General features: G+C 44.6%; 1 protein-coding gene across 5 annotated transcripts in view; it reads right to left on the reverse strand.

Moving 5' to 3' along the window:
• The window catches only part of AKNA (AT-hook transcription factor), a 74,335-nt gene that overhangs the window by 46,244 nt on the left and 9,979 nt on the right, over positions 1-18,112 (reverse strand). For 2 of the 5 annotated variants that reach the window (XM_043984600.1, XM_043984601.1), the window contains 2 exons: positions 7,266-8,566; positions 6,445-6,519 (listed from right to left, as the gene is read on the reverse strand). In XM_043984600.1, coding sequence (XP_043840535.1) covers positions 6,445-6,519; positions 7,266-8,566 — 1,376 coding nt within the window. Of the gene's footprint in view, positions 1-6,444; positions 6,520-7,265; positions 8,567-9,096; positions 9,171-11,800; positions 11,898-16,621; positions 16,701-18,112 lie in introns of those variants that run through there. The other 3 variants (XM_043984604.1, XM_043984603.1, XM_043984599.1) reach the window with 3 other exon arrangements.

Here is an 18,112-nt window from a genome sequence, read left to right on the forward strand (position 1 = left end):
CCTGCCTCTGAAACTAGAAGGCAAAGGGTTTGCAGTGCCAAGGAATGGACACTAGGTGGAGGCAGAAGAACAGCGCTTGAATTCTGGTTCTGCAGCTAGCATTGGAATGAATTCACTAAAGGATCTTGGGAAATCACCTTGACCTCTCTGAGCTTCAGTTTCCTTATCTTTAAGATGAAAGGATTGGACTAGACTATTTCCAGGGCTCCTTATAACTAACACACTGCCCTTTCAAATACATAAACTTGATTTTCCAAAGGAAATATAATAGAGAGTCAGGATGATCTAGATTCAAATTTTGCCTGTCTGACCATGGACAAGTCATTTCTATTCTCTGTATGTTTCTCCATTTACAAAATGGGATAATACCTACCTCACAGGGTTTTTTTAAAGTCTCAGCTGAGATAAGGTGTAGAAAGTGATTTATAAACCTTAAGATACTATATAAAGGCATTTATTATCATTACTATTTTTTTTTTGCAGGGCAATGGGGGTTAAGTGACTTGCCCAGGGTCACACAGCTAGTAAGTGTCGAGTGTTTGAATCAGGATTTGAACTCAGGTACTCCTGAATCCAGGGCCGGTGCTTTATCCACTGCACTACCTAGCTGGCCCCATATCATTACTCTTCTTAGTGGCTATAAAGCACTTTGTATACCATAAGGCAAAATATAAAAATATGACAAAATATATGAAAAGTTTCCATATGATAATGCAACTGTTTTTTTCCTGCTCCTTTGGGGAACCTATGTACACTTATTCCAAAGAGGCTACTGGGGGCGGCTAGGTGGCGCAGTGGATAAAGCACCGGCCCTGGATTCAGGAGTACCTGAGTTCAAATCCTGATTCAAACACTCGACACTTACTAGCTGTGTGACCCTGGGCAAGTCACTTAACCCCCATTGCCCTGCAAAAAAAAAAAAAAAAAAGAGGCTACCATTGCTCAAAACATTATAGGAACTCCCCTTTGGGAATGACCTTCAGAGTCCATGATACCCTTGAATGGCTCAGATGATGTCCCATCTTCCCACTTTGAGGGTGGATCTGATCCTGAGAATCAGCCAAAAGGCATTTACAATAGTGTCAGGAGAATATGTCAAGAAATCCAACTTGAGCTGTTGCTTAACGTCTGAAACAATGTGGCAATAAAATAACGGGCCTACCTTTGGGTGTATGTCAACTGGATCTGAAAGCATCCCCTAAAGAGGAGTCCAGATGCGTTTGGAGCAACAGTGTCCACATTGAAATAAACATTTGTTGTTCAGTCATTTTTCAGTCATGTCTGACTCTTTGTGACTCTATTTGGGGGTTTCTTGGCAAAGATGCTAGAGTGGTTTGCCATGTCCTTCTCCAGCTCATTTTATAAATGAGGAAACTGAGGCAAACAGGGTGAAGTGACCTGCCTGGGGTCACCCAGCTAGTATCTGAGGCTGGATTTGGCACTCTATCCACTATCTCCCCTAACGGCCCTATAATATATATGTGTGTGTGTGTGTGTGTGTGTGTGTGTGTGTGTGTGTGTGTGTGTGTGTGTAGAGCTGGCCAAGATGACTGCTTGAAGGAAGTACTCCTTTGGATAACCTAAGTTCTGGACCCTCAGATTCAGAATTAGTGGGGACCTGAGATTTCATCCAGACTAACTCCCTCATTTGACAGATGAGGAAGCTGGAAGTCAACAGGTTAAGTGATTTGTCCAAAGTCATACAGGTGGCAGAGCCAGGACTTAAATCCAACTACAAATCTGTTACTCTTTTCAAAGCACCATATTCATCTGTTTATTTAAAAACACATCAAAAGGGTGTCCAGTCTTTCTGCTTCATCGTCACACCTTGTCTAGCTGAGACAGGACATGGACCATGGACTTTGCACCTGCCCTGCTAATGCTGAGGAAGAGAGCACCCCACAAAGGCAGCCTCTTGTCTGGCAGAGTCCCTATTTAAGCTGCTCTTCACGTTCCTCTGGAAAGCCTATTCCAAAGCGGTGTAGATCATTAGAGCTGCTTGGCTCCCCTCTCCCTCCCCCCTTGTGGGGCGTGATGGAGAACAAAGCTGGATTTTAATAATCCCCTCTGCCATCTGTTCACCCTCCCTCTCTCTGTGAGACCAGTCGCCCCACACTTCTATTGGTGATCCTGAGCTACCCAAGGGGCAGTTCCTGCTGCAAAGCTTTGTCTTCTCTATTTGTGGTAACACAAATCCCTAGGGATACTGAATGGGACAGAGGAGAGGGATGCAGGGGCAGAGGAGAGGGATGCGGGGGCAGAGGAGAGGGACCAGAGGATTGGGATCCTGGACCATTTCTTCAGCATCATTTCTATAGCATGCCCCTGTACTTCTTTAGTCCTGTGGTGATCAAGGAAAAAGAAGAAGTGTCTCCCCTTCTTCCCTCTCTTTTCCCCCTGCCATGCTCATGAATCTAGGAAGTGACCAACAAATTGTACAGAAACCAGGGCTCTTCAGTCCTTCAAACTCCCCCACCCCTTGTCTGACTGATCAAAGAGAAAGGTTTCACATGGAAGAGAAAACCCAGGATGGATTCAAATGAAAAGAATTAAAACAGGGGAGACAAGGTAGAGGTGGGGCTGGGAGATCTGAGGAGCTCACACACCTGTGTCTCTGAACAGCTGCCTCCTTTTGAAAGAGAGACTTACTAGTGGGTCTGGGCTATGCCCTGTAAAGCAGAGAGCAGTAAGAAGCCATATACACTATGTGCAAATTTGGAGCATTGACAACATTGGGTTCTCCCCAGGAACCACAGCTGGCATTGGAGAGACTTAGAAAGTTAGAAGGGTCACTGATACCATAATCAGGAAGACAAGACAACTATATGTCCATTACAAAGGCAGCAGCTGTTGCAAATAATCCTGACAAGGGCATCAGCCTCTCTTCTCTTTTCTTTCTTTCTTTCTTTCTTTCTTTCTTTCTTTCTTTCTTTCTTTCTTTCTTTCTTTCTTTCTTTCTTTCTTTCTTTCTTTCTTTCTTTCTTTCTTTCTTTCTTTCTTTCTTCCTTCCTTCCTTCCTTCCTTCCTTCCTTCCTTCCTTCCTTTTTTCCTCCCTCCCTCCCACTCTCTCTCCTTTCCCTTCTTTTTCCTTCTTTCTTCCTCCTTTCTTTTCTCTTCTTTTCTCTTCTCTTTCTTTCTTTCCTTCCTTCTCTCTTTCTCCCCCTCTCTCCTCTTCTCTCTGTTTCTGTCTTTCTGTCTCTCTCTGTCTCTGTTTCTCTGCCTCTCTCTGCTCTTTCTGTGTCTCTGGCTCTGTCTCTGTGTCTCTCTGTGTCTCTCTCTCCCCCGCCTCCGCCCCCAATCACAGGGGCTACTTATTGGCCCAAACCCCATTCTGATCAGCCACAGGAGCTTTGACCTGGTCTGTTTCCAATTTGGCCTGGTTCAGCCCTCCTTGGTGGCCCTTGCTCCTCGGGACTCACCATATTACTGCAAACACTGAAAGGTCTGATGGTTCAACCTCCCTAATAGCTGAAATTACTGAGCTACTACAACCTGCCTCTCACCCATTCTTTGCTTGCTTATAAAACCAAAGCTAGCCCAGACTGCTGGCCGGATATTGCTAAACAGGCTCTCATACTGCAGAGCTAATTGTATTATCAAAAAGAGAGCAAAATGACACCTTTGTGCAGCTTGAAAAAAAGAAGGTATAGCTCTGGAGGGTTTTTGTTACAGGGATGGGCCTTCTCTGTGTTTCTAAGTCTGTCTTTCTGTTAAACGTGTCTCTGGAAAATCTCATACAGTGTACTGTATTTCAAGTGACTGGAGGTTTTCAGATACAACACCTATGAAAGAGTTTGGTGATGGAGACTCTGTGTCACAAGGTCCATAGTGGACCATAGTGGACCTGAGCATCTTTGCTCAGGCTTCAGAATCATTCCCTAAGCTCAGAGGTCACAGGACCACATTTTCATAAATCACCTATGAGAGCTAAGAGTATTGTCTATCACAGATGTCTTAATCCTACATTCTGGGGCAGCTAGATGGCACAGTGGTTAAAGCACCGGCCCTGGACTCAGGAGTACCTGAGTTCAAATTCGGCCTCAGACACTTGACACTTACTAGCTGTGTGACCCTGGGCAAGTCACTTAACCCCCATTGCCTGCAAAATAATAATAATAATAATAATAATAAATCCTACATTATGTGTAGGTTTTCAAGCATAAGTAAATGTCACCCCAGTGCTTCATGCTATACCTCCTTATCTCAAGCCACTGTCACAGGAAAAGCTCTTTGCAGACCTCCAAAGTGCTACATGCATATATAGTACTTCTAGATTTCTTTAACGTTTCCCCTTCTACTCAGGTCCTTCTTGTCGACTTAGTTTCCCTACATATAGGACAAGATGAGGAAGGCATATGCTGAGTCAGAATGGTAGGGAGATAGAGAAACAATAGTAAAGACACAGCTTAGAGAACAGTGATTATCAGTAATACTTGACATGATCGAGAGGAGATAAGCCAGAGCTGGAGAGAGATGGCCCTGTCCTCAGGACTACTAAACAATCGCTGTCCATGTCAAGGAGGTGAGGCCTCTTTCCCTGATGGACCACTGACCTAGGAAGCTGCTCACTGGAACCATGTGAAAAAGAACATCTCCCAAGATCCCGTGGGCTCTCAATTTAAGACGGTCACCTACTTGCAAACCTCCAGGTTTACAGGGTGCTTTCCCATACACTGTCTCATTTGATCCTCAAAATAAGCAGGGCAGATCTTCTTGTCCTCATTATACAGGATAAGAGAAGATCCTATTATCCTCAGATAGGGAAACAGAGGCCTGAAGTTTTAAGCGACAGGCCCAAGTCAGTTGTAAAGGGCGGAACAAGAACCCAAGTCTCTGACATCCTCTTGTACCAATTTTCCTGTAATAATACCTTGTCCCTTGATCTTATCTTGCCTCACCCTCACTCACACAGCATCTCAAAGGGTCAGATGCTTTAAGAAGCAAAGTGGAACAAGTGGGAGTAACCTGGGAGAAGAATAAAGACAGGCGCTCCTGTTTGGATTCAAGCAATTAATCGCATTGAATGGTCACATGGGGGGTGGGGTGGAGAGGCCTGGATTTCAGCTACTCAACAGACAGAGTGCATGGGCTGAAAATAGAAACAGGCCTCAGCTCCTGCCTATGTCTATAGCCCCGAATCAGAGAGTGGCTGAGGGGATAAAGGCAGGAAGCTATAAGAGGTTACAACAGAGCCCGGTTTCCTCCCCTCTTAGCTTTAGTTCCTTAGCTGCAATGAAGTAAAACCCAGAAAGAGGAAGCACCAAAATACAAAATACAAACCTGCACTTGAGAAGGAGATGTGGGGGGAGGAGGAAAACATTCTGTGGGGATTTGATCAGCCTTCCAGGCAACTCCACATAGAATCATGGGATTTCAAACAGAAGGGACCCTCACTTTATAGATGATTAAAGCAAGGCCAACGAAGTTAAGTGACTTGTTCAGGGTCACTAAGCAACAGAGTTAGGATTTGACCCAAAAACTCTGCCATCAACTCCAATTCTCATGTGCTCATTCTCCAGCCCAACTGAGTGACATGAGAGCCTGAGGTTCTGTAGAAAGCATAAAAGAGGCATGTGGCTAGAAAGTCTAGAGTTGTCTCTCCTTTGCAAAAAAAAAAAAAATCATACACATATAAACTAGCCTTATTCATTTTCTTTTTTTTTAATTCAAATTTAAAATTTTATTTAATGGCAATTGGGGTTAAGTGACTTGCCCAGGGTCACACAGCTAATAAGTGTTAAGTGTCTGAGGCCGCATTTGAACTCAGGTCCTCCTGACTTCAGGGCCGGTGCTCTATCCACTGTGCCATCCAGCTGCCCCCATTTTCAATTTCTAATTCCCAAAGCAATTTCACTGATGTTGTTTCATCTCACTGACTTCTCATGACAACCATGTGAGATATGGGTGGGTAGATATTATTATCCCCATTTACATTCATATAAATGGAGTGACTGAGTTAGTGGCAAAGTTGGGATGAGAATCCAGGCTTCCTGGCTCATGATTCAATGTTCTTTCTGGTAGGTAGTTGGGTGGTTCAGTGGATAGAGGACTGAACGGGGAGTCAGAAAGACCAGAGTTCAAATCCAACCTCAGGCACTTGCTAGCTGTGTAACCTTGGATAAGTGACTTCACTTCTGTCTGCCTCAGTTTCCTCACCTGTAAAATGGGAATAATAATAGCATCCACCTCTCAGGCTCACCAGAAGGATCAAATGAGATATCCATAAAGCACTTAGCAAACCTCTAAGTGCTCTAGAAACAAAGGTCACCACCATACCATTCCACCTGCTCAGACTTAGAGGAGCGACACCCTTTCTGAGAACAGACACTGGGCAGACTCTCACTAGGCAGGTCACTTTGCTCTCTGAAGAACCAGGGATGCTACCTCTGCTCAGATCAACCATGGTCACTTGCAGACACAATTCCAATAATCCCAATTCAGTACCTTGGCTCCAAGCCGCAGCTGGTCAATGGTGTTCTCAGCCTCTGCGTATTTGGTGAGCAGTTTGTGGTAGTCCTCCTGAAGGGAAAGGCAACACCGGTGGACATCTATTAGCCACATGACTTGATCCCTGTCTCTTAGGTCACCCTGGTATGTAATTCCCTGAGTAATCACACAATAAATAGCAGATCAAGGCCGTACTAATGGACACTGACTGCCCGTTTCTCAGCTCTTTACATTTTTACTACACCTGTGATTTCATTTGTGCAGAGTTTCTGGTAGGGAACTCCTACCCATGCAGACTGGCATCCACTCTGCAGTTGATAGTCTCAGAGCTGTCTGGAGCATTGAGAAAGTGACCTGGCCATGGTCACACAGACACACTATGAGTCAGAGACATATCTGAATCCAGGTCTTTCTGACACAAAAGTCAACTCTCTATCCCTCTCAATTAAGAAATAACGCTTTAATCATTCCTTGCCAATTGTTTTTCCTTTTGTTGATTTCATTTAAGTTTAGTGGTTTAAAATGGGTCCCATGGGAACCAAATGAACACATACCCACATGGCCGTGGTTGGACCCCAAGCCCTCAGAACATTGACTATTTCAAGTCGTGATCATTAAGTGACATACAAATATCCAGTTTATAACATCTGTATTCATGTTAGAGTCATGGAAGGGGAGAGGTGGAAAGGACCTGAGATGTGCTTGCCATTCAGCCTCAGACCTTCCCCATCAAGGGCAAGCAAGCATGGGGACCCTGAGCAACCTCTGGCAATGAAGGCAGCTGCTACCCCAGTGACCAAGGAGCCCTGGGTGGTTACCTGCAGCTGGTGAACCAGCTCTGTGGCCTGCTGAGGTGTCTTGAATTCCTTGGGCACTCTGGCCACCATGTAGGAAGGAAGAGAGGTTTTCTGAGGGGAGCTATCCCCACTGCTGAGTAGCACCTCCCGAACAATCTCAGCAGGAGACTTGAAGATCAGAGGTCTCGTGGAACCTTGGGACTGCCTGGGCCAGTTCCTTCCCTTGGGAGGACGGTAGCTCTCTTCATCTTTAGGGAACCGTACTTTGGGCTCCACCTTGGAGAAATCGGGCAGTGGGTAGTTCAGCTGGCCCCTGCCATACTTGGAGACTTCAGATGAGGAGTGGGCAGGCACGTTGACCCCTTGCTTGGGAGTCCTTGATTGGTTCAGCCCCTTTGGGGTGCTACTCTTTGGAGGACTGAAGGGGCAGAATGAACCACTGAATTGGGAACGAAGCAGTGCAGTGGATGCCTTCTTGGATTTTTTAATTTGGTCCAAGGGCTGGTTTCCCCCCCATTGAAAAGGAGAAGAATTGGACTCTTCCCTCCCAAACTTAAAGCCAGGACTGTGGGGTATCCGGGCTTTAGAGTTCGACGAGTCCTGAGAGGCTGCAGGTCCTGGCTGGCTGACGGCTCCCATAAGGCTACCAGGCCTCTCTTCATAAGAAGCATCAGAGTTTGTTTTGCCAGCAGCTCTTGGGGTATGCTGCAGTCCCTCCAGGGACAAAGGACTTAGGAAGTGGCTCTGGGAGGACTCAGGTGGGGGAGTTCTCAGGTGGACATCACCTGAAGATGAAGCTGCCTCTGATTCTGAGGGGTACTCTGAGCTGCCACCAATACTCTCAGGAATGCTGTCTGCTGATGCTGCAGAACCTGGTCTCAGGTTATGCCCAGTGTGGGTGTTGATGGGATACTCTGAGCTGTCGCCAAATGGCTCAATACTCTTGGGCATGCTGTCAGCTGATGCTGCAGAACCTGGTCTCAGGTTATGCCCACTGGGGGCATTGGTGGGGTACAGGCTGATGTTGGATTGGCCTGAGAACCTGTCCTCCTCTTGGCCATAATGTGACCCTTCAAATCCACCCTGAGTCTCTCCCAGACTCATGGGGCTGATGCTGTAGTCAGAGCTGAACTGACGCTTATAAGCATGTTGAGGACAGCCTTTACTAGAGTACTCAGTTCTCTGCAGTTCTAGGAAATCCCTGCTGGCTCTTCGAAGTCCATCCTCAGCCATGTCCTGCTGATGGTCTTGCTGAGGGGACCCATAAAGAGAAGAGGTGGAATTTCCTTGGCTCTCTACATCCTCCAGTTCATTTTCATCATCTGGAATAATAGTAATGACATGAATTATCAGAGTGCTTTAAGATTGACAGAATGTTACCTTACAATGGCCCTGTGAGGTAGATGGCACAAGAATGATGATTCCCATTTTACAGATGAAAAAACTGAGTCTGAGAAAGAGGTTAAGGGTCTTTCCCTAACTTATGAGTGGTATTAGAGCCAGGACGTGAACAGTGCTATGACTAAACCACCCTGCTTCACTGGGTAGCTGCCTCTAGAAAATGGAAGCAATAACCAGGTAAACCTTCAGCATATAACACGGTTCTCTCAGTGAATATAACCGAATAGAACAGAGGGCACCTAAGATATTAACCCATTCAAGTCCCTCATTTATAAGAGAAGGAAACTAAAAGCCAGGAAAAGTGACTTGCCTATGGGTGACATAGCCCCTTAGTGAAAGGGCCAAGAGGCTTCACCTTTCAGCTTAGGAAGCCAGGGCCACTGAACTGGCCATATTTGGTAAAGTGATGAAGGAGGCCCAGGAGGGGAGCAGGGTGGGCTGGGGTGCTCACTTGTGTCTCTTCATTCCAATGCTGTCTCTCTAGGCTTGGGAGGGGTCACATAACTGTTCTTCTCAGTCCCCTTCCTTCAGGGGAGACACAGAGAAAGAGGAATGTTAACGCCTATGGGGATGCCTCACATTAAGCAAAACTCAATATATGAAAATGTTTATGTATCTAATAACAATAACTGACTTTTTCCCTCGACAGTGCTTTAAAGCTTATGAGTATTATACATAGAGTTTCAGTTTCACCCAGGATTGTGCTCCCTACCAGTTTGTATTAACTCTCAAAAGCTGATTGTTAAATTTGTAGTGTGAACATTTATATCTTGGAAATCAGCAAATGCTATGAATCATGCTTGATTTAATCTTTTGTTGATTGTCTAGACTTAAGAACGTAATGGAGAACATGTTAATAATGCCAATGAAACTTAAAAGTGGCTCACATATATATATATACACGTGTGTGTATGTGTGTATATATATATATAAACACACACACATATATGTGTGTGTATACATATCTATGTGTATGTATACATATATGCATATATGCATATATGTTTAGTGAGCCAGTTGTTAAACATTTACCAGTATCCTTCTTCCAATACCTCACTGAGGCAGATCCTACAGATAATAAGATTGCCAACATATAGGTGAGGAAACAGGCTTGGAGAAATGAAGTGCTTTGCCTAGAGTCATACAGCTAGAGTGAGAGAAAGTTTCTGCACACAAGTTTTCCCAGTTCCAAGGTCATGGCTGATTCATTCAGAAATCTCTTAAGTAACCCTATGGTTATACACCATTCCTAGGAGAATGGAGCAATGGTAACTGTGTAGCCTTCATTTATAGAATAGTCACTGGCATAGCATTCTCCTTAAAGTAAAGAAGGCAAAACCCCTAACCACCTAAAAGAAAAAGTTTATTTTAAGTGGACAACTTTTCACTAAATATTGAGACACAAGGATAAGAGAAGCCCCCTTTGAAATTTGGATAGACAAGGACTGGTGGGCTTTGACATGGGATTTGAACTCAGGTCTTCCTAGCTCCAAGGCCAACTCTCTAACCATTTTGCCACCTAAGGTAAATCTTGAGCAAATAAAAAGCAGTCCCATTTTACCCTGTAAGAGGTAAATTTATAGGATTCAATTATTTCAATTCAATTCAACAAATATTTATTAAATTACAGGGTGCTGGTGTCCATATACAAGGCTGTAGGAGCTGGAGAGACACAACATACTCTCTCTCAAAGAGCTTACATCATTCTGCAGGGGATAGAGCATATGCAGATAAGTAAATACAAACGGAAAATGGTTAACAGCTTGGCAAAGAGGACAGAGAACTGGCCTAGGACTAATGATGGCCTGGGTTCAAGATCTACCTTAGACATAGGCTGGCTGTAGGACCCTGAGCAAATTACTTCATCTCTTGGTGTCCTAAGCAACTCTTTCAAACTATAAATTGCAAAAAGAGTTGCTAGTCTGCATTGGTAGAAGGAGCTCAGTGAAAATCACAGGTCTGGACCAAAAACAAAAGTGATTTCAAGAGGGAAAGAGAGGCATAAAGAAAGAGGCATAAAGAAAGGCTTTGGAGAGGAGATGGTCTTTTGAGCAGTGCTTTTCCAGCACCCAAGAGGTGGAATTATAAAATGTTAGTACTATAAGAGACCCAAGGACAGAGAATTATGAAACATAAGGACTGGAAGGGACCCCCAAAATCTTATTGTCGAGTATTTCCCAACTCAAACTATACCTTGGACAGCAAAATGTTTAAATTCTCCACTGGAGACTCGTCTACCTTTCACAGTCCCAGGTAAGTGACTTGGAGTAGCTTAGGAGAGTGGAAGCTATAGAGGTCATGGTTAGGAATGGTAGGGCAAGGGAAGGACAGGTAATCATTTTTAAAATGATTTTAAGAATTAAGGACCTGTAAGAGCAAAAAGTCTTGTGGACCCATACAAATTTGTCGTCATCATCGTCATCATCATAGCTAACATTTATATAGCACTTTAAGGTTTGCAAAGCAACCTTCACCCCAATCCTGAGGTGGGTGTTATTATTATCTCCATTTTGCTGAGAAGGAAACTGAGGCTGAGAGAGGTTAAGTGACTTAACCAGGAGCACACAGAGAATATGTGTCTGAGGTGTGTGTGATTTAAGATTCTAAATGTGGATTCTAATCTGTTCCCCCAGTTTTGGGGGAAACTGACTAAAATCACTGATAAAATGAGTTTAGGTTTTTAAGGGTTTATTGGAAAATAGAAAGAAAAAGATTGAGAACAGAATTCCAACAGCCTGGCATTCCTATCTTTCCTCAAATTTCCTGTGAAGTCCTCTGCCGCCACCACCACCAAGTCAGGAACCCAAAAGCCGCGAAGGCTCCCTTTCCTCCTTCCTGTCTCCTCCCAGAAAATAGGAGGCTCCTCAAGTTGATTGGCTGGTAGCCTTGATGGACAGCACCCATGAGCAAACGTCATTTCCTGACGCCAAGGAAAAGCCACAATGCCTCTGAGGAATTTTCCTCATGGTGGAGCTTTCTCACAGCAAGTCTCCAGTAGGTGGCATCATTCCAATCATTACAGGTGCAAGTGGAACAATTTTTCCACTATACCACTTCCATGGCCATCACGGACTTGCGCCAATTCATGGAATTGGAAGTTTAAGAACCCTTGGTGTGGCCCAAACACCTCATTTTACAGGTGGGAGAACTGATACCTAGACAAGGGAAGGCATCCATCCACCCATGGTTCCAAAATGGCAGGTGTGGCATTAGAACCTCACTCTTCCGAACTGCCAGGCTCCTTTGAAAAACTCCCTGAGAATAAAATAAATCAGAGAAAAAGAGAGGAAGAAGGGGAATTGAGAGCAAGAAAAGGAAGGATGGAGGGGAACCGAAGTAGCCCAAAGACCTCACCCTCTCCTGGGCCTTCCTGCCAGGTAGGCTCTCCTTGGCATCAGCTTTTCCCTCCTGGGGCCAGGCTGAAAAGGCTCACAGGAGGCAGCTGCAAGTGTGGATCAGCTCCCGGGACTGACTTTATCACTCTCCACTCATAGCAGCTGGAAACACAGACTCCACTGTCACCGGCCATGACATCAGTTGGGAGTATTCAGTGGCCAAATGGCTTTTATTCCATCTCTTTCAGATGTGGTGGAAGGCAGTGTTGGAGAGCTCCCAGTAGGAATCTTAACTGATACAACCCCTGCTCCAAAGATCAGACTACTTAATTCCCCCATCCCAGACCACAAAGCATTGGAACCAGAAGGGAGCTTAGAGATCAGGGGCCAAGTGGTTGTCAAAGTGTACTGGGGGAACCCCAAAAAGTCCCCAAGATCCTTTCAGGGGGTCCTCATGGTCAAGATTATTTTCATAATATAATAATAACATGTTTTAATTTCTAATTTGGTAACTATTGATAGATATAACCACACAAACAAAAGCTCTTTGGGGAAAGGGTTCTCAATAATATTTAAGCATATAAAGAGGTCTGGAGATTTTAAAGTTTGAGAACTTGCTGGTCTAGTTTCTTTTGCTTTATAGATATGGAAAAATGCCCTGAAAAGTGAGGTGACTTTTCCATTCTCCCACACTGAGTCAGTCTCAGAGCAGAGGGTATGGGGACATGGACCCCAAGTCATTGCTTTCTCACTATTCCACAATGCCTCCAAATGTACCCTTTGAAAGATTCAGTTCTGCCTCTAATGAGGGAATCTCTGATATATTAAGTAGTAAAATGGGGCAAGGGAAGAGAAAGACCCTGAGAGATACTGCATTTGGGGAAGAAAGGGTTAAGTCTACAGCCAGGGTAGAGAACTGAGATCACAAATTCAGAGCTCGAAGCCATCTATAAGGTCACTGTTCCCTAATTTTATAGATGAGGAAACTGAGGTCCAGAAGGTATAAATCATTTGTCCATAAGTAGTAAGTATCAGAGCCAGGATTCAGACCCAGATCCTGATTCCAAATCTAGCTGTTTCCATGGCACCATCCTGCCGGTGCTAGAGCTCAGCAGGTCTCTGTCACTTGGCCTTTCCTGGTACCTGCAGTATTTAGCACAGTGTCTGGCACATAGTAAGTGCTTATAAATGCTTGCTAACAATTGGCCTGGCTTTCCTCCCAGCCTCCTTAAGAAGCAGCCTGCCTGTAGCCCAAGTCACACACTAGCTTCTCAGGCCCTGAAGTTCCCTGGAGACCCCGTTCTCTCCAGAAATAGTTGTGTACTGACCTTTCTTAACTACTATAATCGTGGGTCCTGTCCGGACTTCGAGTACCCACAAGGCTGATTGAATTCAAATGTTCTATCAAAGAAAGTCTAGTCAAAATCTCCTTCCTTAGAGGCAGCTAGTGGCACAGATAGAGCACTGGGTCTGGAGTCAGGAAGACCTGAGCTCAAATCCTGCCTCAGGTACTTACGAGATGTTTGACCCTGGACAAGTCACTGACCCTTGTTTGCCTCAGTTCCTTCATCTGTCAAATGAGCTGGAGAAGGAAATGGCAAACAACTCTAGTATCTTTGCCAAGAAAAAACTAAATGTTAGGGTTGTGAATAGTCAGACACAACTTAAACAACTCAACAACAACAACTAGCTATATATGTTTATTCCTTTCCCCTCTCCTTCATAGGAGAGCAGTACAGAAGAGTGGAACCAGCAGACCTGAGTTCAAGTAGAAGCTCTGCTTCTTACTAGCTCTTTGACTTTGGGTAAGGGAGTGAGATGTGGTGTTCTCTAAGTTCCCTTCTGGCTCCGAACTCTATGGTTCTGGGGGCAGCTAGGTAGTGCAGTGGATAAAGCACCAGCCCTGGATTCAGAAGTACCTGAGTTCAAATCCGGCTTCAGACACTTGACACTAGCTGTGTGACCCTGGGCAAGTCACTTAATCCCCATTGCCCCTCGAAAAACAAACAAAACAAAAAAACCCCCAAAACTCTATGGTACTATAGAGCTCTCTGTTTTATAGAAATCATTGGCTATAAAATGTGAATATTGGCTCTATTTAACTCACCAAGGTAAACTACCCACAATGCTGGTGTCATCATTCCCACCACCAGCCTCTAGAGCATCAAACTGGCCCAGCTTTTTAGCATGGGTGTGACTGACAGGAGCACTCACTCCTAAAAGACTTGGGTGTGTACTTCTCTGCCTATGAAAAAAATAGTGTTAGATGAAGAGGCCCCATGAGGCTAACTAGAGAACGAACAAGGTTTTTTGGGTTTTTTCTCTGTGGTTTCTCAGTTACCATCCATCCAATCGCAAGGGCCCAGGAGTGTGAAACGGGGAACTTCCTGTCACTTAGGATGAGTCACCCTGGCCAGAAATCTCACTTTGACTATAGAGTAGAGCATCAGTCATCTGTGGCCACCCTCTTATTTACAGAGTCCTACAAGTCCCCAGGGCTCACATCTGCCCCAAGACACTGGTGTGGCCTGCCCTTTACACATTCATTGGTACTTCATCAACCAAGACCTTTGGCACCATGGACACGTGACCCTGGAAGATTATCATGGTAAAGTGATGAGGCTTCTATTACCTATCTGGGCTAGCCTTGTCTCTTCTAGATATCTGTAAAGTACAGTTGCTTATGTTTCCTATGTAGGGAAAAACAAATCCTCTTTCATAGCTCTGTGCTTCCTACTTCTCTTTAGAGTATAATGATTTTATATATATATATATATATATATATATATATATATATGATATAAAGAATCATTTTCAGAGAACTTACACACCTATTATCTCATTTGATCCTCAAAACCTTTGAGGATAGCTCAGTGGATAAAGCACCGGCCCTGGATTCAGGAGGACCTGAGTTAAATCCAGCCTCAGACACTTGACACCTAATAGCTGTGTGACCCTGGGCAAGTCACTTAACCCTCATTGCCCCACAAAACAAAACAAAACAAAACAAACAAACAAAAAACCTTTGATGAAGCAAGACCAAGTTTCAAAATAGGGGTCTGGCCCTTAGAAGCTGCATGACCTTGGACAGGTTCTTTCATCCCCCTGGGCCACCATCCCCCAGCTATAAAATTTGGGGATTGAACTATATGGTCTTTAAGGTACTATCCAGCTCTAAATCCTCCACAAAAAAAAAGGATTATTGGTCCCATTTGATAGATTGGGAAAGTGAGACTCAGAGAATAAAAGTGACTGTCCAAAGTCATACAGCTAGTAAGTGGTGAAGCCTGGACCAGAACCCAGGACTCTTGATTCCTAATTAGCAAATCTTCTTCAACCACATTGGCTGGTACCAGAGTCATTTTGATTCCCAGAGGACACAGAGTGGAGATGCCACCTGTTTATCCAACAATAAATGCTCTTATAAGTAATCCACTGCCCCATAATTCACAGTTATCTCTTCATGAGAGATACCACACTCAAGCACCATACTCCATTGACTAAATGACTCAAAGGTTTTATAAGACCCAATGAGCTCTCAAGAAATGTTGGACTTTCTTCCCAATCCCATGAGCTTCCCATATAGTAATGAAAGCTAAGAACTCAGTAAGCCCTGAGTCCAACATCACTGTGCCCAACCTCATTCAGCTCACCAACCCAAAGAAACCGTGGAGCTCTGCAGTAGAAATTCCCTATGCACATAACTTCCCCCTGGACCACAAATGGGGGAAGATCACCCTGATTGTGGAGCATGCAATGACAGCAGTGGAGAAGGCCATGAGAAATCTGATTTTCAGTGGGGTAAGGGTGGGGGAGGACAGGTTACTAGGCAAAGGCTAAAAGAACCCTGGGAAAGGGCTTTAGGGTAGGTACCCTCCCTCTTACCCCACCCCCTCCAAGCCCCTATCATCAGCCCTGCTCTAAATCAATTTAAGTCAAAGCAGTTTCACTTGAGAAGGGAAGAAATGGCTCTGCCCACTTCTCTCCCTTGGGTTCAGGAGACTCAAACCACGAGAAGCCAGTAAGGCCAAAGTAGATTCACTGGAAACCCAGGACTCAAGCTCAAGAAGTCTCAAACCACAACCTTTCTATTTGACAGAGGGACTGAGTCAGATCTGCTCTAGTCTCTGCCTCTTGGGTCAGAGGGAACATGCTGAAGCCAGAGCTTATCTGCCAAGTGTAGCTATGGCTCTGCTCGGAGTTAGCCTCTCCCAAATCACAAACTCTTCCCCCTGGCCCAACCCCACGGGTCCACCCTTCCAGCCGGGACACTGATGTCTCGTGACGACAGCCCTCCTGGCTTCATCCCCATTAATGGAACTGCCTACTCTCTGGATGCTGATGTAACCTCTAGAAATCCATAGTCCTTCTCCCACTCCTTCTAGAAGCTCAACAATACCCATCACTAGTGTATGCACTAGCAGGAAGGGGAGGAGGAGGGGGCAGCTCATCTAGAAGAAAGATTACATATATCGATCACCCAATTGCTATATTCTTCCTGACTTACTGTCTTCCTCCAGAGACTGGCTCCACTTCTCCCCTCCATTCTCTCAGAGTCTTTTTATTCAACCAGCCAAAAGGACTGCCCCTCTCAACTCCCCCACCCCCATCCATGCTCACCACTTTCTGCCCAGGACAGACCTGAGGACTCCCCAGTCGGGTCGGGTCTCAGGAGACTTCAGCTTTTCTTTGTTCTAACTTGCTCTGCCTCCCTCCCTCCATCTCTCCCGGGTTCTCTGGCACACATCCAGGTCGTTTTGTCAGCAAAGCAAAGGAGCCCTCACAGACCCACATCTCTGCCCCTCAACCCCTTCCCCGCCCCCTGCCTTTTCTTCACAAACTGAGCAGGAAGCGCACAGACAGATTTCCTACAAGTTTTCGTCAGAGAGCAAGAAGGGTGTCTGTGTGTGTATACCAGCGAGCAACTTAGAGATCTTAACCCCTTAGAGACCTGTTATGGGTCTCTCACCGGTTGGGAAAGGAATCAGAGCATTATAGCACATTAGATCTGAAAAGGACCTTAGAACATTAGAATGTTAGAGCATAAAACACAGAATGTTGGAGCTGGAAAGGCCCTTAGAGACCAATCTAGTTCAAACCCCTCATTTTACAGATGGACAAATAGATAGAGGAGAGAGAGGAAGTGACTTTGGTTAAAGCTGCACATCAGGTGGGAAGAACTTGAAGGTAGTTTGATGGTAGCAGAAAGACACTGAAATTCGGAGTCAGAGGAGCTAGGTTCAAATTCTGACTCTCCTATTTAACTATCTGTGTGACCTTAAACAAGTCACTTTCCCTCTCTAGGTGGGTTTCCCATCTCCCTACTTGTAAAATGAAGACTTTGGATTCAATGACGTCTAGATTATAGTTCTGGATTCCATAATCCTATTGAAGCCCAGAGCTCTTTTCATTATACTGTGATGCATCCCCCATGGGATCTGCATAATATGGAAATAATAAAACACAGTCCAGAAAGGTAGCAGGACATAGTGGACAAAAGGCAGATCTTGGAGTTAGGAAGACCTAGGTTAAAGCACTAGCTGTGTGACCCTGGACAAGTCACTAACCCTCTGGATACCCCAGGCTCTAAGACTGTATGTAAACTGCAGATGAATTGGCAACAAGCACTGAGAAGGGAGTTTCTACATTGAGTTCCCCAATAAGATTGAAATCACAGGTCCCAATTTGTACAAAAATATTTATAGCAGTTCTTTTTGTAGTGGCAAAGAATTGGAAATTGAGGGGATACCAGTCAATTAGGGAATGACTGGACAAGTTGTGGTATATGATTGGAATGGAATACCATTGTGCTATAAAAAATGAACAGGATAGTTTCAGAAAAACCTGAGAAGATATATGAACTGATACAAAATGAAGTGAAAAGAACTAGGAGAACATTGTATTTAGTAACAGCAACATTTTAAGGATGATCATCTGTGAAAGACTTAGCTACTCTGATGCTAACCACCTCCAAGAGAGAGAGAACTGATGAATTCTAAATACAGATTGACGGATACTTTTAAACTTTTTTTTTTCTTGGGAGGTTTCTGGGATGTGTTTTCTTTTGCAACATGGCTAATATGGAAATGTGGTTTACATGATTTCACATGTATAATTAATAACATATTGCTT

Source organism: Dromiciops gliroides, chromosome 2 (assembly GCF_019393635.1).
Source record: "Dromiciops gliroides isolate mDroGli1 chromosome 2, mDroGli1.pri, whole genome shotgun sequence".
NCBI lineage: Eukaryota > Metazoa > Chordata > Mammalia > Microbiotheria > Microbiotheriidae > Dromiciops > Dromiciops gliroides.